The 22,742-nt window shown below is 45.0% G+C and overlaps 3 protein-coding genes across 5 annotated transcripts in view; 2 read left to right on the top strand and 1 right to left on the bottom strand.

Moving 5' to 3' along the window:
• Positions 1-22,742, bottom strand: part of LOC114570782 (uncharacterized) — a 645,073-nt gene that overhangs the window by 202,126 nt on the left and 420,205 nt on the right. The gene's annotated exons all lie outside the window — the stretch shown is intronic.
• On the top strand, positions 805-17,236 carry ppp1r3b (protein phosphatase 1, regulatory subunit 3B). 2 transcript variants are annotated; one of them, XM_028601370.1, is made up of 3 exons: positions 805-1,054; positions 12,213-12,414; positions 16,398-17,236. In XM_028601370.1, the coding sequence occupies exons 2-3, from the start codon at positions 12,233-12,235 to the stop codon at positions 17,062-17,064; spliced, it is 849 nt and encodes a 282-aa protein (XP_028457171.1). In that variant the 5' UTR covers positions 805-1,054; positions 12,213-12,232; the 3' UTR covers positions 17,065-17,236. The 2 variants fall into 2 exon arrangements, with proteins under 2 accessions (XP_028457171.1, XP_028457170.1); XM_028601369.1 differs by lacking the exon at positions 805-1,054 and adding an exon at positions 1,445-1,512.
• The window catches only part of mfhas1 (multifunctional ROCO family signaling regulator 1), a 35,303-nt gene continuing 34,313 nt past the window's right edge, over positions 21,753-22,742 (top strand). The window contains exon 1 of the mRNA XM_028600896.1: positions 21,753-21,834. Coding sequence (XP_028456697.1) covers positions 21,799-21,834 — 36 coding nt within the window. The 5' untranslated portion in view covers positions 21,753-21,798. The remainder of the gene's footprint in view (positions 21,835-22,742) is intronic.

Raw genomic sequence — 22,742 nt, 5'->3', positions numbered from 1 at the left:
ACAGACTCAGATTATTATTCTAAGAGTCTGACAACATTATGGGATGGATCCCTACAGAGATAGACCTTTTAGTTAAAGAGTAAGATCCTTTTAGTTTAACATGAAACAGCCCCGAAATCACCATCACCAAACTCCACCAGACTCCATGTAAATAATCAGGACTTTTAGCGTGTATAGAGCCAGCATATCTCCACCAGACTCCATGTAAATAATCAGGACTTTTAGCGTGTATAGAGCCAGCATATCTCCACCAGACTCCATGTAAATAATCAGGACTTTTAGTGTGTATAGAACCAGCATATCTCCACCAGACTCCATGTAAATAATCAGGACTTTTAGCGTGTATAGAGCCAGCATATCTCCACCAGACTCCATGTAAATAATCAGGACTTTTAGCGTGTATAGAGCGAGCATATCTCCACCAGACTCCATGTAAATAATCAGGACTTTTAGCGTGTATAGAGCCAGCATATCTCCACATGTAAATGGGTGAATTAAGGGTTTATTTCAACCAAACCAGAGTGGTGATTGTTGGAACAGTGGAAAGATGAACCAAGACGGCTTTTGGTAGTTTTATTTAGTTTCTACGATGATAAAAGTCCTGATTATTTACATGGCGTCTGGTGGGATATATCTCGGTAGAAAATAGTCCTGGTAGGCTAAAAGTCAGTCACACATTTTTTACACCAATGAGCCTCCATACATCCCAGCCTGACAGCAGGGTTCATCCCGGGTCACGCCCCCCGATGACCCGCCGATCACTCCGTCAGAGCGCTCTCTGATTGGCTGCGCACAGGTGTTCACGTGGACTCCGTATGCGGCTTCTGAAAACGCCAGTTGCAAGGCAAATGAGTGCTACAGGTTTGGTCAGAATGGGAGGACTGAGGAGAGGAGCTCGCGACCAGCGCGGTAATTAACCCTCCCCCCCCACCCAAAAACAAAGATGATTTATCGCGAATGTAGAGCTGCTGAGTCAAGGTAACGGAGAGCCACGAGCTGCTGCTGCAAGAGAACCAGCCTGCAGGTAGCTGTCCTTCAGTTCCTACCTGTCCAGGTGAGTTTCTGCATCCAGGTGGGGGTTTTCAGCAGGGCCGAGATCTATCAGCGCCTCAGGGGCTACCGGCTGACCTGTCGATCAATAGTCCGTCTGGGGCAACCTGTGGCAACCGGTGGTTCGAGCCAGGCGCCGGCAGGACGTCCGTGGCTCTCACCGGTACCTGCACGGAAGCCTGCAGGGCTGAGCGTCACCACAGTGAGCCTACCTGTCGGCCGTTTATAAATCAGGGGCTACATATCACATATCTGGGCTATGTAGGCTATCCCATATCTGCGCTACGTATCGTATATCTACCTCGGTTGTCCTTCAGCTGGGGGGGATGGGAGGAGGGGGGAGGGTCAGCTATTGTAGCCTAGGCTGCAGCGCTTTTATTCATGGAGAAAACCAAACGGGAAAGCTGCCGGTTTGAATGAAAAAAGCAGTAAGGTTGACATGGGTTTCGGTTGTAGTCCTTGGTGAGTACTTGTGGGAGAATGATCTAGGCTAATGAAAGGTATGCTTGCATGACATTTGTTTAATGTTTCTTTGTTGTTGGGTTTTTCCACTGGATATGGTCTTTTCTGGCTCCGTCCCCATCATCATCATTTCAGCTCCTCTTGATCAGAACACACACCAAATGTTGTGTCCGTTCTCTCCCGTTAACGCATCCGTCCTAGTGGATGACTGGGTCGGGCTCCGGGTGCATAGGCCTATGGACCCGGAGCCTACTATTGGGGCTTTCATGCGGTCTAGCAGGGTTCGGTTCTGGACGAGAATTTAAAAGTTACTGTGGAGATCAGCCGGGTGGCGTCAGTCCTCTGACGTGTAGTGGGCCGGTATAGTGGCACCCTTAGGCACCAGCTGGCACAAATATGGAGATGTTTTGACTAGGGCTGCTCAATATATCGTTTTTATCGTCATCGCAATATCAATTTGCGCAATATACACAAAGCAAAAGGCTACAACATATCGCAATAGAGATTTTTTTCTTCTTTTTTTTGTGAGTTGAAAGAAAATGTCAGCCGAAAGCTGCACGTAAAAATGTAGCCTAACTGTCATTCTTTTTTTTTTTTAAGTGGTGCCTTTTTGGCGTTCACTTTGTTCAATGAAAAAATGTTGGAGATGATTAATTCAACAGTTTGTTGTAATGAGCAGAATACTAAGAGCAGCAGAAAGGCAGAATAGAGCGCACTTTAATATCTGTTTATTTATTGCAAGTAATATCGTTATTGCGATATTTAACATCGCTGAATGTCGCATGTTTTCCTCGTATGGTGCAGCCCTAGTTTTGGGACTACAGGCTGTCGAAATACCCTCGGTGTTAGATTTTTCACTCCGCTTGACTGTAAATATCTGTAAAAGCGGCAACTGGTCCCCCAGTTGACAGATAACCTCTGTTTTGATTTATAAACTGTCAGCTGGATGACCTTTCCTATCGTCCCCATCATGTCAGCTTTTCTTGATCAGAACCAGTGGTGTAGTCTAATGTATTGTAGTGGGTATACTCTATATGTATGGGCCAGAATGGCACTTTGGGTGTCCTCCCCCAGGGAAATCTTTGCACATCAAAGACTTAATTTGCTGCATTTTGATACACTTTTATGCACCAATCCACAGCTGAAATACTTTTTTTATTTAGCCTATGCAAAGAAAAAAACAACACATGACAATTCAGAATATGTCAGAAAATATAATAGAAAGTATGTTGTGTGTCATTGGGCGTTTTTAAGTGGGTATATGGAAATCCTGGAGCTTTCTTAGTGGGTATACTGCGTACCACGTAGACTACACCACTGATCAGAACACTTATAGAATAGATTAGATCTTAATGTCATTGTTTTCAGCTCTCAGTGTGACTGTTAAATCACAGACAAACAGAAATATCAGATTTAACTAGTCAAATATAACAATCAAGATAAATTAACACGATGAAGTGGCGCTACACTTCTTCCCAGGATCTGAGGTCATTGGGTTGTTAGTGGGTTCCCACTCCCATCCCCCACTCCCACACACTCATTTTCAGACCAAGCTGGATGGATCTTTTCAAACGGTGGCACCCAGGCTGTGGAATGCACTTCGTCCTCTTTACCCTGTTCAAACTCTGCTGATTCTTTTTAAAAAAACAGCTTAAGACTTTATTCAAAACAGGCTTCTACTGAGACGAGGGCTTTCATGGCTGGTATGTACCGGTGTTTTCCTTATATTGTTATGTCTTCTATTTATCAAATTTCAATTTATTGTAAAGCACTTCGTGATTATTATTTTTTTGTTTATCTGTAAAATAGTAGGGCTGTCAAACAATTGTTATAGTTGATCACGATTAATCGCATGTTATATCACATAATTAAAATTCTATTTAGCATTTCAGAACTGTTTTGAAGTACATATTAACAGTGGAAAGCAGTTATTACCAGTGGATCCTGATTGGGAATCAAATTAATGCAAAGAAAGTTACTTTATGAACTTGACTTTATGATTTGTATTTATTTATTTACTGTAAACAAAAGACAAATGTGTGAATCTGTCATCAATATGTCAATTCCTCCAAGTACCTAATTAAAAACTAAATAAAAAATCCCCATCCTTACCAGAGACCATATAGTGTGCAGTAACTTCTAAATCCTTTAGATTCCTCCCTGATGTCCAGTGACAGCGTTTTCACTCTGCAGCAGCTCCAGTCTGGCTGATTCCTCCGAGTCCTACAGGCGGTGGGTGGGTGGGGCTGCTGGCCCCCTCCACGGCAACGTATAAGACGGGTCAGAACACGCCAACCGTAGTACGTCTTTAAGACCCGAGTCTTGTACGATGCTGACAGGTTGGCAGTTAGTTACCACCCATTTCGCAAGAGCTGGAGTCACTGTTTTGGGATTTGATTTCATCAACGGGTCGGCAACTAGTAGCATTCTCCAAAATAGTGCTTTGCCTGAGCCCACTAGCATCAACCTGAGTCCCGTTAACTGGACTATGATTCTGTGATAATTTAATTTGGCTTTACACAATGTGAGTGTGGCTTTCGACTTGTCCACGAGCTGTCCGGGAGTTTTGGAAAATAAAAAGCTCCATTTAGAATAGTGTTGCTGCTGCATTTCTCCATCATGGCTGCAGCCTGCAGCAGGAGGAGGGGTTAGGAGGAAGTATGGCATCTTGATGATAAGTAAAGGTGCGGCAAAGGGTCAAAATAGTAGTTAGGCACGACGTGAAGCCGAGTGAAGTGTAAAATAAATTAATAAATGGCGGCATGCGATTTAAAAAATAAAATTAAAAAAAACACATTATGCTCGGCCCTTAATCGCATCGCAATTAACGCGTTAATGCTGACAGCCCTTGTAAAAAGTGGTGTATATAAATAAACGTACCTACTTTTATTTGAAGTCAGTAGTGTAAGATGGTAGATGTATGCTTGTGGCTGTCCAGTAGGGCTGCACGGTACGAGGAAAATATGTAATCGCGATTATTTGGACTGCGATTGCGATATGATTCACAATATTGGAGGGAATGATACATATTTTTGGATAATCATTTTCATTAACCTGACTCCTCCAGATGGATCGCTTCGCATTTGCTCGGCATATCCATCTGGGAACTTTCCGATTGGAGAACTTTTGGGAAGGGGCAAAAATCCTGGTTAGTTGATTGGATAAACCATCCGTCTATCACCCCCTATAGTTGGTGATAGACGGGCCAAATCAACGAAGCGTATGAAAATACAACCACAAGCCAGGCTACCCCCTGCTGCTGCTGCAGGCCAAGCATAGCTCGTTAGCGCAGCAAGCTAGCAACATGTCGAGAATTTAGGAATAAAAGGCCCCATTTCAGGTTCCCGGTCCATATTCCAAAAGAATGCTCCAAGAGGAAAAAGCATTAGTGAGCGGCTAACAGAATTAGGGCTACCACGGTCTTAAAATCCTGGTTAGCTGATTGGATAAACCATCTGTCTATCACCACCTAAACCCGCCTCAAAACCAACGCTGATTGGTCGCTCGTTTGGCTAACTGCTCCAAATTTTCTCTATCTCAAGATGCCAGACTGATCTGGGAGGAGAACTGGAGCTCGCCAGATCAGGACGATGTCACCAGGCTACATTTTCATTGAAACACAGATACAAATGTCCTATAGTCATGCAGTGTGATTTTTTTTTTTTGCAAGAATCTGTACTAAACAAAGATGTATTCTGTAGTCTGTAGGAGAGGATTTGTAGTCCGGGACATCTCTGCAGCGCCACAATACTCCATTCAGAACAATTGGACACAAATTTTGCCTTTAACAAATATTGCGCCCCTCTGAGATATGGATATTGCACTATAGTCCATATTGCGATTTTGATGAAATTGCGGTTAATTGTGCAGCCCTACTTTCTAGATATATGTGTTTCTGGCATCTTGAAACCAGATAGCCAGTGCTTGACGCATTTTTCAAGTGCTAAAGCAGATCCTGATCCCCCAAACCAACAAACTGATGCCAGGCACTCTGGATACGGGAGATAGTACATCCTTAAAGACTTCATTCATCCTGGCCGACCTAACATTTCAAACCCTCTGTGACAAAACTCCAGCAAAAGGATGCGCTGATCAATGTGATCGGTCTCTTATTATCCGGAGATATTCATCCGTGACCCGGGCCAGTTCATACATATGGCTACAACTGCTGCTGTCCCACGGCAACAATAGGCTGCTTTGTTTGTCCTGAGGGGCGTTGCACACAACCAGCATAAGGGATTAAGCCGGGATATTCCAGTTATCCTGGATGAATTTCGCCTTGACTCGGTTGCACAAAAGCAGAGGCACTTAAATCACCATGGAGATTGATTCTGTGCATTTAGCCTGCTCCAGACCAGGCTAACAGCCAGGATTTATTGATCCTGGAGCCTTTTCTGTTCACTCTGCAGTGGTTTTTACCTGTATTTTTTTACAAGCCTGCATTAAAATACAACATGTACATGTTGCTGTTCAGTAAAGCACGGTTATTATTTAAAGTTTTGACCATTATTTTTATTAAGAGGTCAGACGATTCTTGGCATTTGCGTCAAATAAATGTTTCTATTAAAGCCATGTAGGATATTTAATTCATAGCTTTTCAAGCTTCAAAAACCAAACATTCTGCAGTGCTCTAACACTAAATAAACTGGATACATAAAACTATACAGCACTGAGCACATGGCACTTCCTGAATGTGCAAAAACATACCAGAATATGTAAACAGAAATGTTGTTAGGCCGACATTAAATTGTAAAGAGAAATAATGGATTATGAGCCGGCCGATTATCGATGCAGCATCGTCCATGTCCACGATTCCATGCATCGATTATTTGATTAATTTCAACACCTAACAGTTACACACATTCATACCTGGAAGCAACAAAATATGTTTTTACATTTTTAATTTAAGTATACAAGTGCAGATTTTTGTGTTACAAGTGTTTTTGTTGAGAAATTTTGTGTATCTTAAGGAATTGTTAGTGTTACATTTTATCTTTCAAATAGAGGTTTAAAAACAAGCACATATCGGCCAACATAAATCTGCAGCATTTATCGGCCAGAAAAAAACCCATATCGGTCGACCACAAATTTTTATAATCCTTCATGTGACAGTCATTGGTGCTGTTACAGTATATGGCTGTATGAAGACTGCTGTTCATATTGTTGTTAGAAGTTTGGTGAATATATTATTGCAGTAGTTGAGATGATTAGAAAAGGCTGATACAGCTGCAGATGTGTTTTTAAATGAAGTCAGTGATGAAGGATGATATAAAGTGCTGTTCACTAGGGCTGCACAATTAATCGCAATTGTATCGGAATCGCAATATGAACTACTAGGGGTGTGCCAAAAAATCGATTCACATTCGTATTGCTATTCAAACTCTACATGATTCAAAAACTATTTCATAGAATTCCAAAAATCCCCCAAAAAACTCCAACACTGCGGCAATTATGCAACTTTTTCTGCCGCTTTTTTTTTTTTTTTTTTGACGTTTTTGTTATTTTCACACGCCAATGTTTTATAATGACCATTCTTGGCACACAATATGTGTTCTCTCCAATAAACTGGGACTATAATTGGGGAGGATTGTACAATTATATATCTCCTAATTGTACAATCCTTCTAAATTATAGTCTTGGTTGACTGGACCAGTATCTATGTATTGTAGACTACTCATGTAACAACAGGGAGAGGACACCTCAGTGAAAACCGGCAGCTGATTGGACGAACGTGTCACGTGGGGTCTGGTTTCTCTACGGAAATTCAAAGCCAGACTGTCATGGCGTCTCGTTCAGAATCCAATCTCATATTGGACTAAAATAATTCACCGAAACATGTTTCTGAAAACATTTGAAGAGAGAAATAGGCCGTGCAGTGTCTGAATCGGTCTTCATCTCAGATCAACAAAGTTTAAAAGATTTTCATCAGATTTTGAGAGCCTGTAGTCACGCTCATCCCGCTGGTCATTTCCCGGGTTAACTCTCCACCAATCAGATGGCTCATTTGAACCCCTCCGATTCTACATGTCAAATCGGCCCAAATGAAGACCGACGACCCCTCAGACAGACGACGGCACAGAACCCACCGAACAGACTCGAGTCACCGACTTGTCAGACGGCCGATTATCGGTTCGGTGTGTCTCGGCCTTTAACAGAAAGTTCTCATTCCACACAGGGGTCTCTTCCTATTGGTGGGCTGGGGACCCATGGGCCCCCCTTTTTGTGTTGGCACAAGTGCAGACCTTGGACCGAGTGCAACTCTGGTCCAAAGGTTTCTTCATCTCCACGATTGCCTTGTGACTTGTGATTACCGTTTGTGAACTCTCACCCACTTAGAGATATCTCACCTAATATTCCCTTCCCCCAGGAAACCTCTTAAGTCCTGTTTCCTCAGCTGGCTCTTTGAACCTCTTGACCTCTCTCTCGCTCTCTCTCTCGCTCCACCTACACAAACAGATTTCTGCCTGTCTGACTGAAGTCAAGAACCGATAACATGCCATTATATTTAAAGAGTCATTTGATTATTATACATGATATAGGAAGAAATTATAAATGCTTGTCTTTTAGTCAGGGCCTTGGTGTAGCCTTATTTGGTTGAAGCTAGGTTAGCATGTTAACTGTTATTTGTATTTCTTCACAGGGTCCTCAAGAGGAGACTGTTCTGCTGAGGAAAGGTTCTTGTAGTCATGCTATGTTTACACGAGGCCTGGCTGACCCCAGACCCCCTCTCAGCTGTAACTGAGAGGGGCAAGGTCTGGCCAAGGTTCATTCACAGCCCCCATTTCTAAAAGGGGCGTCACCAACGGACGCCGCTCACAGGCCTCTGGGTGCGATTGGATAGTCCTTCAACCAATCAGAGCAACGATCAGGGTGACATAGCAGCGGCAGCGTCATCAACGGGTTCGGTGGCCGCCATGTTGAATGTAAACAAGAAGCTGCTTGTCATCTCCGCACTATCGGCATCATGTAGAGCCCGCCTCAACGGCTGTGATTGGTGTAGAGCCCGCCTCAACGGCTGTGATTGGTGTAGAGTCCTCCTCAACAGCTGTGATTGGTGTAAAGCCCGCCTCAACAGCTGTGATTGGTATAGAGCCCGCCTCAACGGCTGTGATTGGTGTAGGGCCCGCCTCAACGGCTGTGATTGGTGTAGAGCCCTCCTCAACGGCTGTGATTGGTGTAGAGCCCGCCTCAACGGCTGTGATTGGTGTAGAGTCCTCCTCAACAGCTGTGATTGGTGTAGAGCCCTCCTCAACGGCTGTGATTGGTGTAGAGTCCTCCTCAACAGCTGTGATTGGTGTAGAGCCCGCCTCAACGGCTGTGATTGGTGTAGGGCCCGCCTCAACGGCTGTGATTGGTGTAGAGCCCTCCTCAACGGCTGTGATTGGTGTAGAGTCCTCCTCAACAGCTGTGATTGGTGTAGAGCCCGCCTCAACGGCTGTGATTGGTGTAGGGCCCGCCTCAACGGCTGTGATTGGTGTAGAGCCCTCCTCAACGGTTGTGATTGGTGTAGGGCCCGCCTCAACGGCTGTGATTGGTGTAGAGCCCGCCTCAACGGCTGTGATTGGTGTAGGGCCCTCCTCAACGGTTGTGATTGGTGTAGAGCCCTCCTCAACGGCTGTGATTGGTGTAGAGCCCGCCTCAACGGCTGTGATTGGTGTAGAGCCCTCCTCAACAGTTGTGATTGGTGTAGAGCCCGCCTCAACGGCTGTGATTGGTGTAGAGTCCTCCTCAATGGCTGTGATTGGTGTAGAGCCCGCCTCAACGGCTGTGATTGGTGTAGGGCCCGCCTCAACGGTTGTGATTGGTGTAGAGCCCGCCTCAACGGTTGTGATTGGTGTAGAGTCCTCCTCAACGGTTGTGATTGGTGTAGGGCCCTCCTCAACGGTTGTGATTGGTGTAGAGCCCGCCTCAACGGCTGTGATTGGTGTAGAGCCCGCCTCAACGGCTGTGATTGGTGTAGAGCCCTCAACGGTTGTGATTGGTGTAGGGCCCTCCTCAACGGCTTTGATTGGTGTAGGGCCTGCCTCAACAGTTGTGATTGGTGTAGGGCCCTCCTCAACGGCTGTGATTGGTGTAGGGCCCTCCTCAACAGTTGTGATTGGTGTAGGGCCCGCCTCAACGGCTGTGATTGGTGTAGAGCCCGCCTCAACGGCTGTGATTGGTGTGGAGTCCTCCTCAACGGCTGTGATTGGTGTAGGGTCCGCCTCAACGGCTGTGATTGGTGTAGAGTCCTCCTCAACGGCTGTGATTGGTGTAGAGTCCTCCTCAACGGCTGTGATTGGTGTAGGGCCCGCCTCAACGGCTGTGATTGGTGTAGAGCCCGCCTCAACGGCTGTGATTGGTGTAGAGCCCTCAACGGTTGTGATTGGTGTAGGGCCCGCCTCAACGGCTGTGATTGGTGTAGAGCCCGCCTCAACGGCTGTGATTGGTGTAGAGCCCGCCTCAACGGCTGTGATTGGTGTAGAGCCCTCCTCAACGGCTGTGATTGGTGTAGGGCCCGCCTCAACGGCTGTGATTGGTGTAGAGCCCTCCTCAACGGCTGTGATTGGTGTAGGGCCCGCCTCAACGGCTGTGATTGGTGCCTCGATTTGGAGGAATTGGAAATGGGCTCTTGGCCAGACTGACCAGCAGAGCAAATCTCAGATTTGGCGGAAGTTCGTCAGGGTTTTCCCAGGCTAACGTCGCATGGCCATTATGGCTATTTTCATAAACGGACATTTCAACATCTCGGTTTTCAAAAAGAGCATTGTGCACAGCTGTCAGTTTTCAGAAAAGTGTTTGTTTACACGTCCCCCGTGTATATATGCCGTCAAGAACACGCCACACCTGTAGGTGGCGGTGTATCCAGAAAATAGCAACAACAGCAACCAATCACTTCCTCTCTCTCCTCTTCCTCACTTCCTCGGCTGCCTAAACCTCCCTTTGTCTCAGTTTACGTGGAAACGTGGAAACGAAGATTTCCAAAATCTCCACTCTGGCCGCAGTTTTTAGAAAGACTCGGTTTCAGCCTGGTCCATCGGAGTAGCCTGGCTCCGCCCTCCTACGTATTTCGGCTAAATTTTCATTTTCCTTCAGTACTACGTTTTTCTATATATTTTTTTTTTTTTGTAATCTTATGTCTGCTGCACTCACATGGGGAAAGTAACTACATTTACATACTGTGAATCGGTTTTGAATGTATTGGATTGTTGAGCCTAAAAATCGAATCGTGACATTTTCTGAATCGTGCACCCTTATTATTTATAATGCATGTGTTCTGTTAGTTTACAATGTCAACATCTATTTATTGCACACAGGTGTTTATGGAGGAAGGAGATGGTGTTTTTTCAGTCTGTTGGTTCTGGATCTGATTGTCCTGAATCTTATTTCCAGAGGGCATTGGGGGGTGGGGGGGAGAACAGGTGATGTCAGCTGGCTTTCTTTTGGAGTCTGCAGTATCGATGTCTCTAAGGGGGGGGTAGTGTTGTCGCGTTGACGCGCTCTGCTGCCTTCCCCAGCTGCTGCAGGTCCTCCCTGTTCTCCTCTGGAGAACCACAGCAGGCAGCAGCAGGTCAGGAGCATAGGCGCCGATACCAGACCACCAGCAGGCTCATTCATTTACAACTAAACATTCCAGTTGGTGCTAAGTGGAGCGTCTGTCATTCAATCAGGAGACACTTTGTTGCAGATATGCAAATATTTATTGTAGATAAGCATAATATGAAATGTACAAAGTCTTTGGGGATTAGACTCCATCAATTAAATATTTAAAGGGGTAGAGAAACGAAAGAATTTGCATTAGTGTGATTGGTTACGTTGGTGGCATTGGTTCTTAATTCCCCACGAAGCTGATGGCGGTTATGTGTCAGTTAAACTTCTCATCTCCAATCCTCTGTGTATCTGTGAGAAGTGGTGCTGTCCTGAGTTGACAGCCTACTTTACAGCTTTATTATCTAGTTGATAGGCGTGTGTGTTCCTAAGGTTCTGTAATACAAACAATTTTTGTAAATTTTTACGCAGCTCTCCTCTACCGTCTCCCTGTGAACGTAGAGGGCTCGGGGCTCTTGGATCTTCTGAAATCCACAATTCCCTCCTTAGTTTCTGTGGTGTTTAAGTCCAGGTTTTTGTCGGGTACCATTTTGTAAAAAAAAAAAAACCTGAATGTCCTCCCCTGTAAGGGAGTCCAACCCAGTCCAGCATCAGACCTTCAGGGGGGGCTCAGCCCCTAATGAGAATGTGACACTTGCAAAAGTGTTAACCCCCCCTTTGTTAAACCAGTATTTTCACTGGATAACAATGAACCTAATTGGCCAAAGCTGCGTTTCTGTTAATTGCACCTGTTCCAAGCCCTTTGAACCTGTAGTAGTTTGTCCTCTGGCATTAACAGACACGTTCACTAACTCTCAGGTTGAAGCACTGGAATTGATTTCAGAATTTAAAGAAATTAGTTAATGTTTTTTATTATATTTTATTAAAAGGGTCTAAAATCACTGATGGGGACATGGATGGAAAAGGCCATATCCAGCATAGTAGTAGTAGTAGTAGTAGTAGTAGTAGCTGATGAAGTTCGAGGGAGTGGAGAGCTTCAAGTTCCTCGTTGTGCACGCTCAACACTGGACCAACTTTAAAGATTGTTGTGAAAATAGGGTTGGAAAAACACTGAAGTTGTCCTTTAAAACTCCCTAATCTCTCTCTCTCTATCTCTCTATCTCTATCTCTAGTGTGTCCTTCCGAGTCTGCGATGCCGATCGACATGGCGTTCCCTCTGTACCTGTCCACGGAGGAGTTCCTCTACCGGACGTCTACTAAGCCATGCCAGCCGTCTCTCAGCTCGTGCCTGAGGTTCGAGCCTTCGCCCGTGATGGACCGGACGGAGCCTGAGGACGGCCCGTCCTCCGGGGAAGACTCCAGGAAAACCAAGAAGTAGGCCTGAGCACTCAATCATTCATCTACACATTCAACTGGCATTATGGTTTGGATTCTCAAAGTCAGGACCAACATGTTATGAAGTGTAACTTGTAACTAGTGTTTTCTAGTTTGAAATATATTTTTGTATTGATCAGTAAATTGTTTGTTCTGTTAAATTGCCGAAAAATATTGTCAAAAACTTTGAATAACCAGACTGATGTCATGAAGTGATGTATGTATGTATGTATGTATGTATGTATGTATGTATGTATGTATGTATGTATGTATGTATGTATGTATGTATGTATGTATGTATGTACAGTGGGGGAAATAAGTATTTGACCCCTTGCTGATTTTGCAGGTTTGCCCACTTACAAAGAATGCAAAAATCTACAATTGTAATCATATGTACATTCTAACAGTGAAAGACAGAATCCCAAAGAAAATTCCAGAAAATCACATCATATGAATTTATTAAAATTGATAACCATCTGATGAGGAAAAACAAGTATTTGACCCCCTGGACAAACAGCATGTTAATATTTTGTAGAAAAGCCATTATTGGCCAGCACAGATGTCAAACGGTTTTTATAGTTGGTGACAAGGTTTGTGCACATTTCGGCAGGGATGTTGGCCCACTCCTCCCTGCAGACAGCCTCCAAATCATTCAGGTTCCGAGGTTGTCGCCTGGCAACTCAATTTTAAGCTCCCTCCAAAGATTTTCAATCGGTTCAGGTCTGGAGACTGGCTAGGCCACTCCAGAACCTTGATGTGCTTCTTCTTCAGCCACTCTTTTGTTGCTTTGGCGGTGTGCTTAGGGTCGTCGTCGTGCTGAAACACCCATCCTCGACCCATCTTCAGCTCTCTCACTGAGGGAAGGAGATGTCGGTCCAGAATTCCACGATACATGGCCCGTCCATCCTCCCCTCAATACGATGGAGTTGTCCCGTCCCCTTGGCTGAAAAGCACCCCCAAAGCATGATGTTGCCACCACCATGCTTGACGGTGGGGATGGTGTTCTTTGGGTTGTACTCGGTGTTCTTTGCCCTCCAAACACGACGAGTTGAGTTGAGGCCAAAAAGTTCTATTTTGGTCTCATCTGACCACATCACCTTCTTCCAGGCCTCTTCTGAGTCGTCCAGGTGGTGAATGGCGAACTTCATGCGGGCCTGTACATGTTTCTTCTTGAGCAGGGGGACCTTGCGTGCGCTGCAGGATTTCATTCCATGACGGGCGTAGTGTGTTACCAACCGTTTCTTTTTTGTAACTGTGGTCCCAGCTGCCTTCAGTTGATTCATCAGTTCCCCCTTGTGGTTTTGGGATGATTCCTCACCGTTCGCATGATCAGGGACACCCCACGAGGCAAGATCTTGTGTGGAGGCCCAGACCGAGGGAGGTTGGCGGTGGTGTGGTGCTTCTTCCATTTCCTGATAACTGCACCGACAGTTGATCTTTTCTCTCCAAGTTGCTTTCCGATTCTCTTGTAGCCCATCCCAGCCTTGTGCAGATCAACAATCTTGTCCCTGATGTCCGTAGAAAGCTCTTTGGTCTTGCCCATGGTGGTGATGTTGGATGCTGGTTGTTTGGGTGTTGACAGGTGTCTTTTATACAGGTAACGAGGTGAGGCAGGTGTATTTGATGTAGATAATTGGTTCGGATTGGGGCTGTGTCTTAAAGAAAGACTAACTGGCTTGTAGGAGCCAGAATACTTGCTGTTTGTCCAGGGGGTCAAATACTTGTTTTTCCTCATCAGATGGTTATCAATTTTAATAAATTCATATGATGTGATTTTCTGGAATTTTCTTTGGGATTCTGTCTTTCACTGTTAGAATGTACATATGATTACAATTGTAGATTTTTGCATTCTTTGTAAGTGGGCAAACCTGCAAAATCAGCAAGGGGTCAAATACTTATTTCCCCCACTGTATGTATGTATGTATGACCCACCAATTCGTATGCTGTTATTGGCGTGTTATCAAGACGCCGTTTGGCCTCCAGTGACTTCCATTACCTTGCGATTGCGTGTTAATTGACGCCGTAGCCCGTAGTATGAAAGGGAGAAAATCTGCGTAGGGAGGTTGGTCGTGGAGGAGGATTGGTCAATTTCAATTTATTTATAAGGGACAATGTGCAATTAAAACATAAATGTGACCATTTGATGCAGTGCACCAGAGTTGGCCTTTGGCTAATTTACATCTGCAGTCCCTCGAAAAACACAAATACTACATTTTAAAAGTTGAAACATCGCTTAATGAGTTAAAAAAAAAACATGTAAGAAATAACCGTAACAGTCAAACACAGGATTTTCACCCAGGAGACCGGGGATCGGGTCCCGCGTGTCACGTTTCCTAAACCCAACCATCCGAAAAGCGAGTATGCATCTTGATAATTACGCCAAAATGGCCTGTCGACTGAAAACAGCGTAGACATACACTCGGATAGCTCAAAATGCGTACAGATAACACGCCACTTGGCTTAAAGGAATTCACCACCGTTTGTTGAAATAGGGTTATTCACTGTCTCCTCTACGTTCATATAGGTGGACGCATTGTTGTCTCAGTGCAGGCATGGTCTAAAGGCCGTTTTACAGTTGTGTGGAGGCTCCACACAGAGCTCTCGCCGTGTGTGTGTGTGTGTGTGTGTGTGTGTGTGTGTGTGTGTGTGTGTGTGTGTGTGTGTGTGTGTGAGATCGGAGTGAGTAGTGACTCTAGAGTCCTAGTGAGAGAACCAAAGAGTCTCCCCTGTTCTTTCTGACCACGGTGGGAGATCTGGACCAGGAGAAGTTAACCCTCTCCTTGATCTCATGTTGTTGATGGAGAAGGAGAACCAGGAGATGAGTGGGGGGAAACGCAACGCTACCAAGCCACGACGGAGTGACGTAAAAATAGCAATGCAGATTTAGACTAGATGATTTCCTAGACAGATATTGACTTGGGACTATATTACAAGCCGAAGCACTGCTACTCGGGCACAGATATCGGCAGCCCACGGGGCTCTGTGGCCGGCGTCAAGTCCAAAAATCAATACTGTCATACATACGCCACTTCATGACATCAGTCTGCAACCCATCCGCTGTGTATAGCGTAGACTCAAAATGTGTACAGCTAACGCGCCACTTGGCTTAAGAAAGTGGGCGTGTCTATTTTTACGCGATAACAGGCCACTTGTAGAAAGTGGTGTGTGTGCGTACGTCTGCTGTATACAGCGTAGACATACACGCGAATAGCTCAAAATGTGTACAGATAACACGCCACTTGGCTTAAGAAAGTGGGCGTGTCTGTTTACACCAAGTCAAGATGTCACGTTGGGGGGAACGATAAACCTCTGTTCCGCTCTATTCTAACTCTTGTTTTGACTCGTGTTGTGAATGGAAAGTATGGAGGGTAATGTAGAGTACAGGCCAAAAGGTTGGACACACCTTCTCATTCAATGTGTTTCCTTTTTATTTTCATGACTATTTACATTGTAGATTCTCACTGAAGGCATCAAAACTATGAATGAACACATATGGAATTATGTACTTAACAAAAAAGTGTGAAATAACTGAAAACATGTCTTATATTTTAGATTCTTCAAAGTAGCCACCCTTTGCTTTTTTTGATAACTCTGCAAACCCTTGGTGTTCTCTCAATGAGCTTCATGAGGTAGTCACCTGAAATGGTTTTACCTTCACAGGTGTGCTTTGTCAGGGTTAATCAGTGGAATTTGTTCCCTTATTAATAAAAAAGCAAAGGGTGGCTACTTTGAAGAATCTAAAATATAAGACATGTTTTCAGTTATTTCACACTTTTTAGTTAAGTACATAATTCCATATGTGTTCATTCATAGTTTTGATGCCTTCAGTGAGAATCTACAATGTAAATAGTCATGAAAATAAAAAAGGAAACACACTGAATGAGAAGGTGGGTCCAAACTTTTGGCCTGTCCTGTGTATATGTAGAGTAATGGTGTATTTACTAATGCTGATGATGATTATTGTGTCTTCGGTCGTGGAGCAGCCCTGCCAAGAAGCAGGTGACGTTTGCCGACCACCGGGGCCTGTCTCTGACCAGAGTCAAGCTCTTCTCTCAGTTCGACGAGCCCATCGACTTCCCCGGGACCGTCCAGTCGATGCTGTGCTCCGCCGCGGCCCAGCAGGACAACCAGCTGACGCTGGACTTCGCCCAGCCGTCCTCGGACTACCTGCTGTTCCGCCAGCGCCTGGAGGCCGACTACGTGTGCCTGGAGCAGTGCGTGCTGCGGGAGAAGCTGCTGGCCGGTACCGTCAAAGTCCGAAACGTTTCCTTCGAGAAGCGCGTGAAGCTGCGCTGGACGTCCGACGGCTGGCGGAGCCACGCCGACGTGGACTGCGAGTACATGAAGGACGCCTATCCCAGCATGCACAGCGACACCTTCGCCTTCAGCGTGGCGCTGCCCGAGCGGCTGGCGCCGCGGCAGCGCGTGGAGTTCGCCGTGTGTTACGCGGTGGACGGGCGGGAGTACTGGGACAGCAACCGGGGGGACAACTACCGCATCGTCTGGGCCTCGGCCAAGACCAACCGGCGCCACGACCCCGCGGACTTTGGTATTCACATGGAGCGGTACGGCAGCCCCACCTGCTCACACGGGCTCTTCCCTGATTGGCCGAGTTACGCGGGCTACGAGAACACCGGCCCGTACTACTGAGCTGAACAGGGAGCAGGGCGTTCCCCCAACTTCGCCTTCCAGGCAGCTAACCTTAAAGCCTAACTATCGCCTAAATGCAACAAAGGGTCTTTCTGTGAATGCAGGAAGCGCCACTTTTAAGATTTACCGTATTCTCATTTTTCGGTGAAATGGCCTTTTGAATGGGAGTGCTAGGGGCACTATTATGCTAGTCTCCAAATAGCTGTTTTTAAACCACTAAGAAGGCTCGACACAACATGAGACTTTGCTCCAAGTATCACCAGGGGCTCTACACATGAACGAAAGCGTTGAGAACATTGGTTGTGTACACAGAATTTACTAAAGGTTTTGAACAACTCACCGTAGCTCTGGTTGTTTCCGACCACTACCACCTCGGCAGTCAAAACAAGTTGATATCAAAACAAGGAGCCCCAGATTTCGTATATCCCTTGGTCACCGGTGTAGTTAAGGTGTAGAGCTCCTGGTTATAGTATATCTTGGTCACCGGTGTAGTTAAGGTGTAGAGCTCCTGGTTATAGTATATCTTGGTCACCGGTGTAGTTAAGGTGTAGAGCTCCTGGTGATACTTGGAGCAAAGTCTCATGTTGTGTCGAGCCTTCTTAGTGGTTTAAAAACAGCTATTTTGAGGCTAGCATACTAGTGCCCCTAGCACTCCCATTCAAAAGGTTATTTGACTGAAAACGAGTATGGTGAATCTTAAAAGTGGCGATTCCGTCCTAAATATGCTTTTAAACAAAAGTTAGACTTGGTTACATTCACAACAAGACCCTAGGTTGCATTTTGGCGAGAGTTACGCTTTAACCTTAACCATTGCCGCGCTGCCTGGAAGGCGACGCTGGGGGCTTAAAACACCAGACACACGGTCTGCACTGGCACGTTAAGTCTCAAAACGGCGTGCACCGTGTTGCTACGGTTTCCGTTGAAGGACATGTTTCCTCTGAACATTGTGACAACAGTGTCTGGAAACTCAATTTGCACACACAGCAGGTTGTCCAAGGCACCTGCGTGTCCGTTTAAACCAGCGTTAAGCTACGTTTTCTTCTGGGCTGAACGAGCCCCACATGTTGTCCGGACAGATCACGCCCCTGCAGACTGGACAACTTTTAGTGAAGTGTGCTGCTCTGGATGTGGAAAAATCTGGACGAAAGCTGCACGAATACCGGAGATCTGGATGTTTGATCACGCACCAGCCACTACATACATCATCGATTACAGCTGCAAAGATGAATGGACTAGTTTAGTATCAATTCTTAAATTAATCTCCAAGGGCTTTGATATTGATAATGATCAGTTTGAGTCATTGTTTATGTGATATCAGCTTTGTTAGATGTGAATATTGTTTCTAGTTTTTTCTCTCTTCTAGGACAGGAATTTGAATATCGTTAATTTGGGGACAATAAGACATTTGAGGATGTTATTTTGGGCTTTTTGGGAAACTCTGATCCTCATGTTTCCAGACCCAATAAGTAATCTATTCATCCAGAACATAATCCATACCTTAATCAGTCGGTGTTTCCCAAAGACCAGTATGACATCCTTGTTGTTGCAAACACAAACACAGATACAGAGACACACACACACACACACACACACACACACACACACACACACACACACACACACACACACACACACACACACACACACACACACACACACACACACACACACACACACACACACCGTTCCAACAGATTCTGCAGCAGGTGAAGTAGTTTTAATACATTTTCAGCATCATGAAATCCCAGTCTGCGTGAAGCGTTCCTAAACGTTCCTGAACGTTCCTAAATGTTTTTACTTGCGAGCGTGTTGGCTGTGTTTGCGTGGCCTCAGAGATGTGTTCATGTTGGTCAGTGAAACCGTTTGTAATTTAACATTCTGCATTTATTTTTAAAGTTGTGTTTGTGTCTGTTTTTTAGGAATTCTGGACAATAAAGTCACACGTTTTAGCCTTTTGTTGCACGTTTTTAAATGTTTAAATATGATGTGTGAAACCTTTAATCTGCAGGGAAAAAAAAAAGAACAATAAAACTTAATATTTTTGAATTATAGCGCTTGAGTTTTGTTTATTTGCACCAGTTAAAGAAATGCATAAACAATGGGCACTATTAAAGGGGACATATTATGCTTTTTCCGTATTTTCTGTCATATCTACAATTTTCTAATGTCAGATTTTCATGTTAAATGTGGCCATAAGTGGGCGCCCATGTATAGTTTACTCCTATAGAGCGAGCCCGGGTTGGACTCCGACCTGCAGCCCTTTGCTGCATGTCATTCCCCCCTCTCTCTCTCCCCTTTCAAGTCTTCAGCTGTCCTGTCAATTAAAGGCTTAAAATGCCCAAAAAAATAAGTGGCCAGAAGTTCAAATAATGAGCTGAAAGCCCCAACGTTTAGATTTCCAACTGTCCTGAACGCTCCACTCTCAGTCATACTCAAAAAGATAATCAGCAATATGGTTATCAAACGACTGACTGCAATCAGAGCATTGGTGATAAGTATTATGGTCATGTCCCATCCTGTCCTCTAGATGGTGATAATTATTACTGGTCATGTCCCATCCTGTCCTCTAGATGGTGATAAGTATTACTGGTCATGTCCCATCCTGTCCTCTAGATGGTGATAAGTATTACTGGTCATGTCCCATCCTGTCCTCTAGATGGTGATAAGTATTACTGGTCATGTCCCATCCTGTCCTCTAGATGGTGATAATTATTACTGATGATGTCCCATCCTGTCCTCTAGATGGTGATAAGTATTACTGGTCATGTCCCATCCTGTCCTCTAGATGGTGATAAGTATTACTGGTCATGTCCCATCCTGTCCTCTAGATGGTGTTAAGTATTACTGGTCATGTCCCATCCTGTCCTCTAGATGGTGATAAGTATTATGGTCATGTCCCATCCTGTCCTCTAGATGGTGATAAGTATTACTGGTCATGTCCCATCCTGTCCTCTAGATGGTGATAAGTATTACTGGTCATGTCCCATCCTGTCCTCTAGATGGTGATAAGTATTACTGGTCATGTCCCATCCTGTCCTAGATGGTGATAATTATTACTGGTCATGTCCCATCCTGTCCTCTAGATGGTGATAATTATTACTGGTCATGTCCCATCCTGTCCTCTAGATGGTGATAAGTATTACTGGTCATGTCCCATCCTGTCCTCTAGATGGAGACACAGTCCTCCGTCAGAAGGACTTCAGGCTGTCCTACTTCACCTTTTCTTTCTTTTATAAAAGTCCTTTATTAATTAAAGTTGATGCAATACAAGTTTATAAATACAGTAGATGTAATAACGTGCATAATATCATTAGCTTCTCATGGAGTTCACACGTTCATTATATTAGAGAGAGGGAGAGGAGAGAGGAAGGGAGCAGTAAGGCAGAGGAAGGGAGGAAGGGAGGGAGAGATAAAGGAAAGGGAGGAAGGGAGAGAAAGGAAGGGAGCGGTAAGGGAGGGGAGAGAGAGAGGGAGGGAGGAAGGTAGGCTGTGGCTAGAAGGGATACAGCTAAGGCCGGACGTTACGCAAAATGATGCTAAATCTCGGCTAATATAATAATATAATTTTAATACTTTCACCCAGGAAACGAGGGATCCTCGGGTGGGATTTGGTTTTAATCCTAACCACCATCTTTTCCCCACACTTCACTGTCGCCATCGTAGCTGGATCCATTCTAGCATCAACCGAAAGAGAGGAAGAGAGGGAGAGAGGGAGGGGAAAGAGAAGGGTGAGAGAGGGAGAGAGGGAGGGGAAAGAGAAGGGTGAGAGAGGGAGAGAGGGAGGGGAAAGAGAAGGGAGAGAGAGGGAGAGAGGGAGGGGAAAGAGAAGGGAGAGAGAGGGAGAGAGGGAGGGGAAAGAGAAGGGAGAGAGAGGGAGAGAGGGATGGGAAAGAGAAGGGTGAGAGAGGGAGAGAGGGAGGGGAAAGAGAAGGGAGAGAGGGGGAGAGGGAGGGGAAAGAGAAGGGAGAGAGAGGGAAGAGAAAGGATCAGACGTCTACACTTGTGTGGAATCTGCCTAGGTGAAAGGTGAAGCATTAACAAACATATTAAACATGAATATTAAATAGTACAAATTAAATGCAGAAAAACAAATATATAGGCTACACATAAAATAACTGTTGCATAAGAAAGAAGAGGTTGAGTGCAGAATCTGCCAAGAATATAGGCTATAGGCTACAGTATGTACTACGGGCGTATGAAGTCCAGGATGAAGGTTAATGCAAAGTGTAGTGACTAGGGATAAAGGGGGAGGGGTTAGGAGAAAGGGAGGAGAAAGGGAGGAGAAAGAGAGGAGAAAGAGGTAGGAGTGTTCGTGGATCTGACGCAGTGTGAGCGGCCGCCTCACATCCACTCCCCGCTCCCAGGAAGACACAGGGCGGCTCGGAAAGCCCCCCAGAACCACAGCGATATATCCGGGGACAGAGCTCCAGCACATCCGGGGGACAGAGCTCCAGTAGAGCCGGGGAGAGCGCTCCAGAGGACGGCGTGTTGTTGTGGCGATGAGGCCGCCGCAGAAGGACTCTGGTTAGGGGATTACACCCGGATGTGTGGCCGCCTGGCTGGGTCTCATTGTGCGCTGAGTGTCGCAGGAGAAAAGGATGCCTCCGCGGCCGCGGACACTGCTCCTGCTGCCGCCGAAAAGCTGCCTCGTTCCCCCCCAGAAAGGGTCTTTTGTCCCCGCTGTGACGGGGGCTCGGCTGCGGATTTGTGAAGCACATTGTGCACCATGCTGCCATGAAACCTCTCCATGATAACAAACAGCAGGAGGAGGTAGGCTATACACCTACACACCAAGGGCGTAGGTTGGGTTTCAACATTGGGGGGTGGGGGGTTCGGTGTCTCTGGGTCCCCCAAAACCTCTTGAGCGTCAAACATTTCATTTCCTGTACCTGAAATCATATTAACTGTAAAAGAGTAGAGATGGATCAGAATATCTGACTATATGGACTACACTAGGGCAGCAAGATATGAGGAAACTATGCAATATTCCACTCCATTCCTCAAGCTCTTTTTCAATAATGTTCCAACTTTGACATTTGAGAAACACTGCAATATTCGTTAACATCGTTGAATATCACCGTAATGATATAACTTGACGATAAATAATCAGATATTAAAGTGATCTCACTTCTGCTGCTTTCAATATTCTGATAAAATACATCAAACTGATTGTTGAGTTTAAATCTAATGAAAGGAAATAATTTCCAACTTTATTTTTATTGAACAAATTGAACGTTGAGTTGAACATAAAAGGCAGCAGTAAAAATTATTTTAAAGTGCAGGTTTCCGCTGTGATTTTCGTTCAACTGAAAACATGTCTGAGTGTGTTTAGTCACGTGTGTCACGATAATTTTGCTGGATGATAAATTGTCCCAGAAATTATTGCGATAAACGATAATATTGTCGTTCTGAGACCATTTTCATCTGATATAATGATAACGGCATAATAATAATAATGCAGGTACACCTTTTTCAAAGATCAGTAAACTTTTATTTCTAAACAATATTTAACACTGGAACTGTAAAATATCCACAATAAATTAACAAAACAACCAAACACAATACATAAAATGGACTCTCAGTCTCTGTTAACAAAAAATGCACTGGAATAAAAACCAAAACACAAGAAATAAAATGGACATTTTTCCAGCCACAATAATGAATTGATTTATTGCATA

The sequence above is a fragment of the Perca flavescens genome, chromosome 16 (assembly GCF_004354835.1).
Source record: "Perca flavescens isolate YP-PL-M2 chromosome 16, PFLA_1.0, whole genome shotgun sequence".
NCBI lineage: Eukaryota > Metazoa > Chordata > Actinopteri > Perciformes > Percidae > Perca > Perca flavescens.
Note: the sequence above shows the minus strand (reverse complement) of the source record. Positions and strands in the feature narration are given on the sequence as shown.

Coding starts and splice junctions, on each gene's coding strand:
- ppp1r3b (XM_028601369.1), top strand. CDS start 1,467: ATGAAAAAAGCAGTAAGGTTGACATGGGTTTCGGTTGTAGTCCTTG. Junction 1,513..12,212: donor GGTTTCGGTTGTAGTCCTTG/GTGAGTACTTGT, acceptor CTCTATCTCTAG/TGTGTCCTTCCGAGTCTGCG. Junction 12,415..16,397: donor GACTCCAGGAAAACCAAGAA/GTAGGCCTGAGC, acceptor GTCGTGGAGCAG/CCCTGCCAAGAAGCAGGTGA.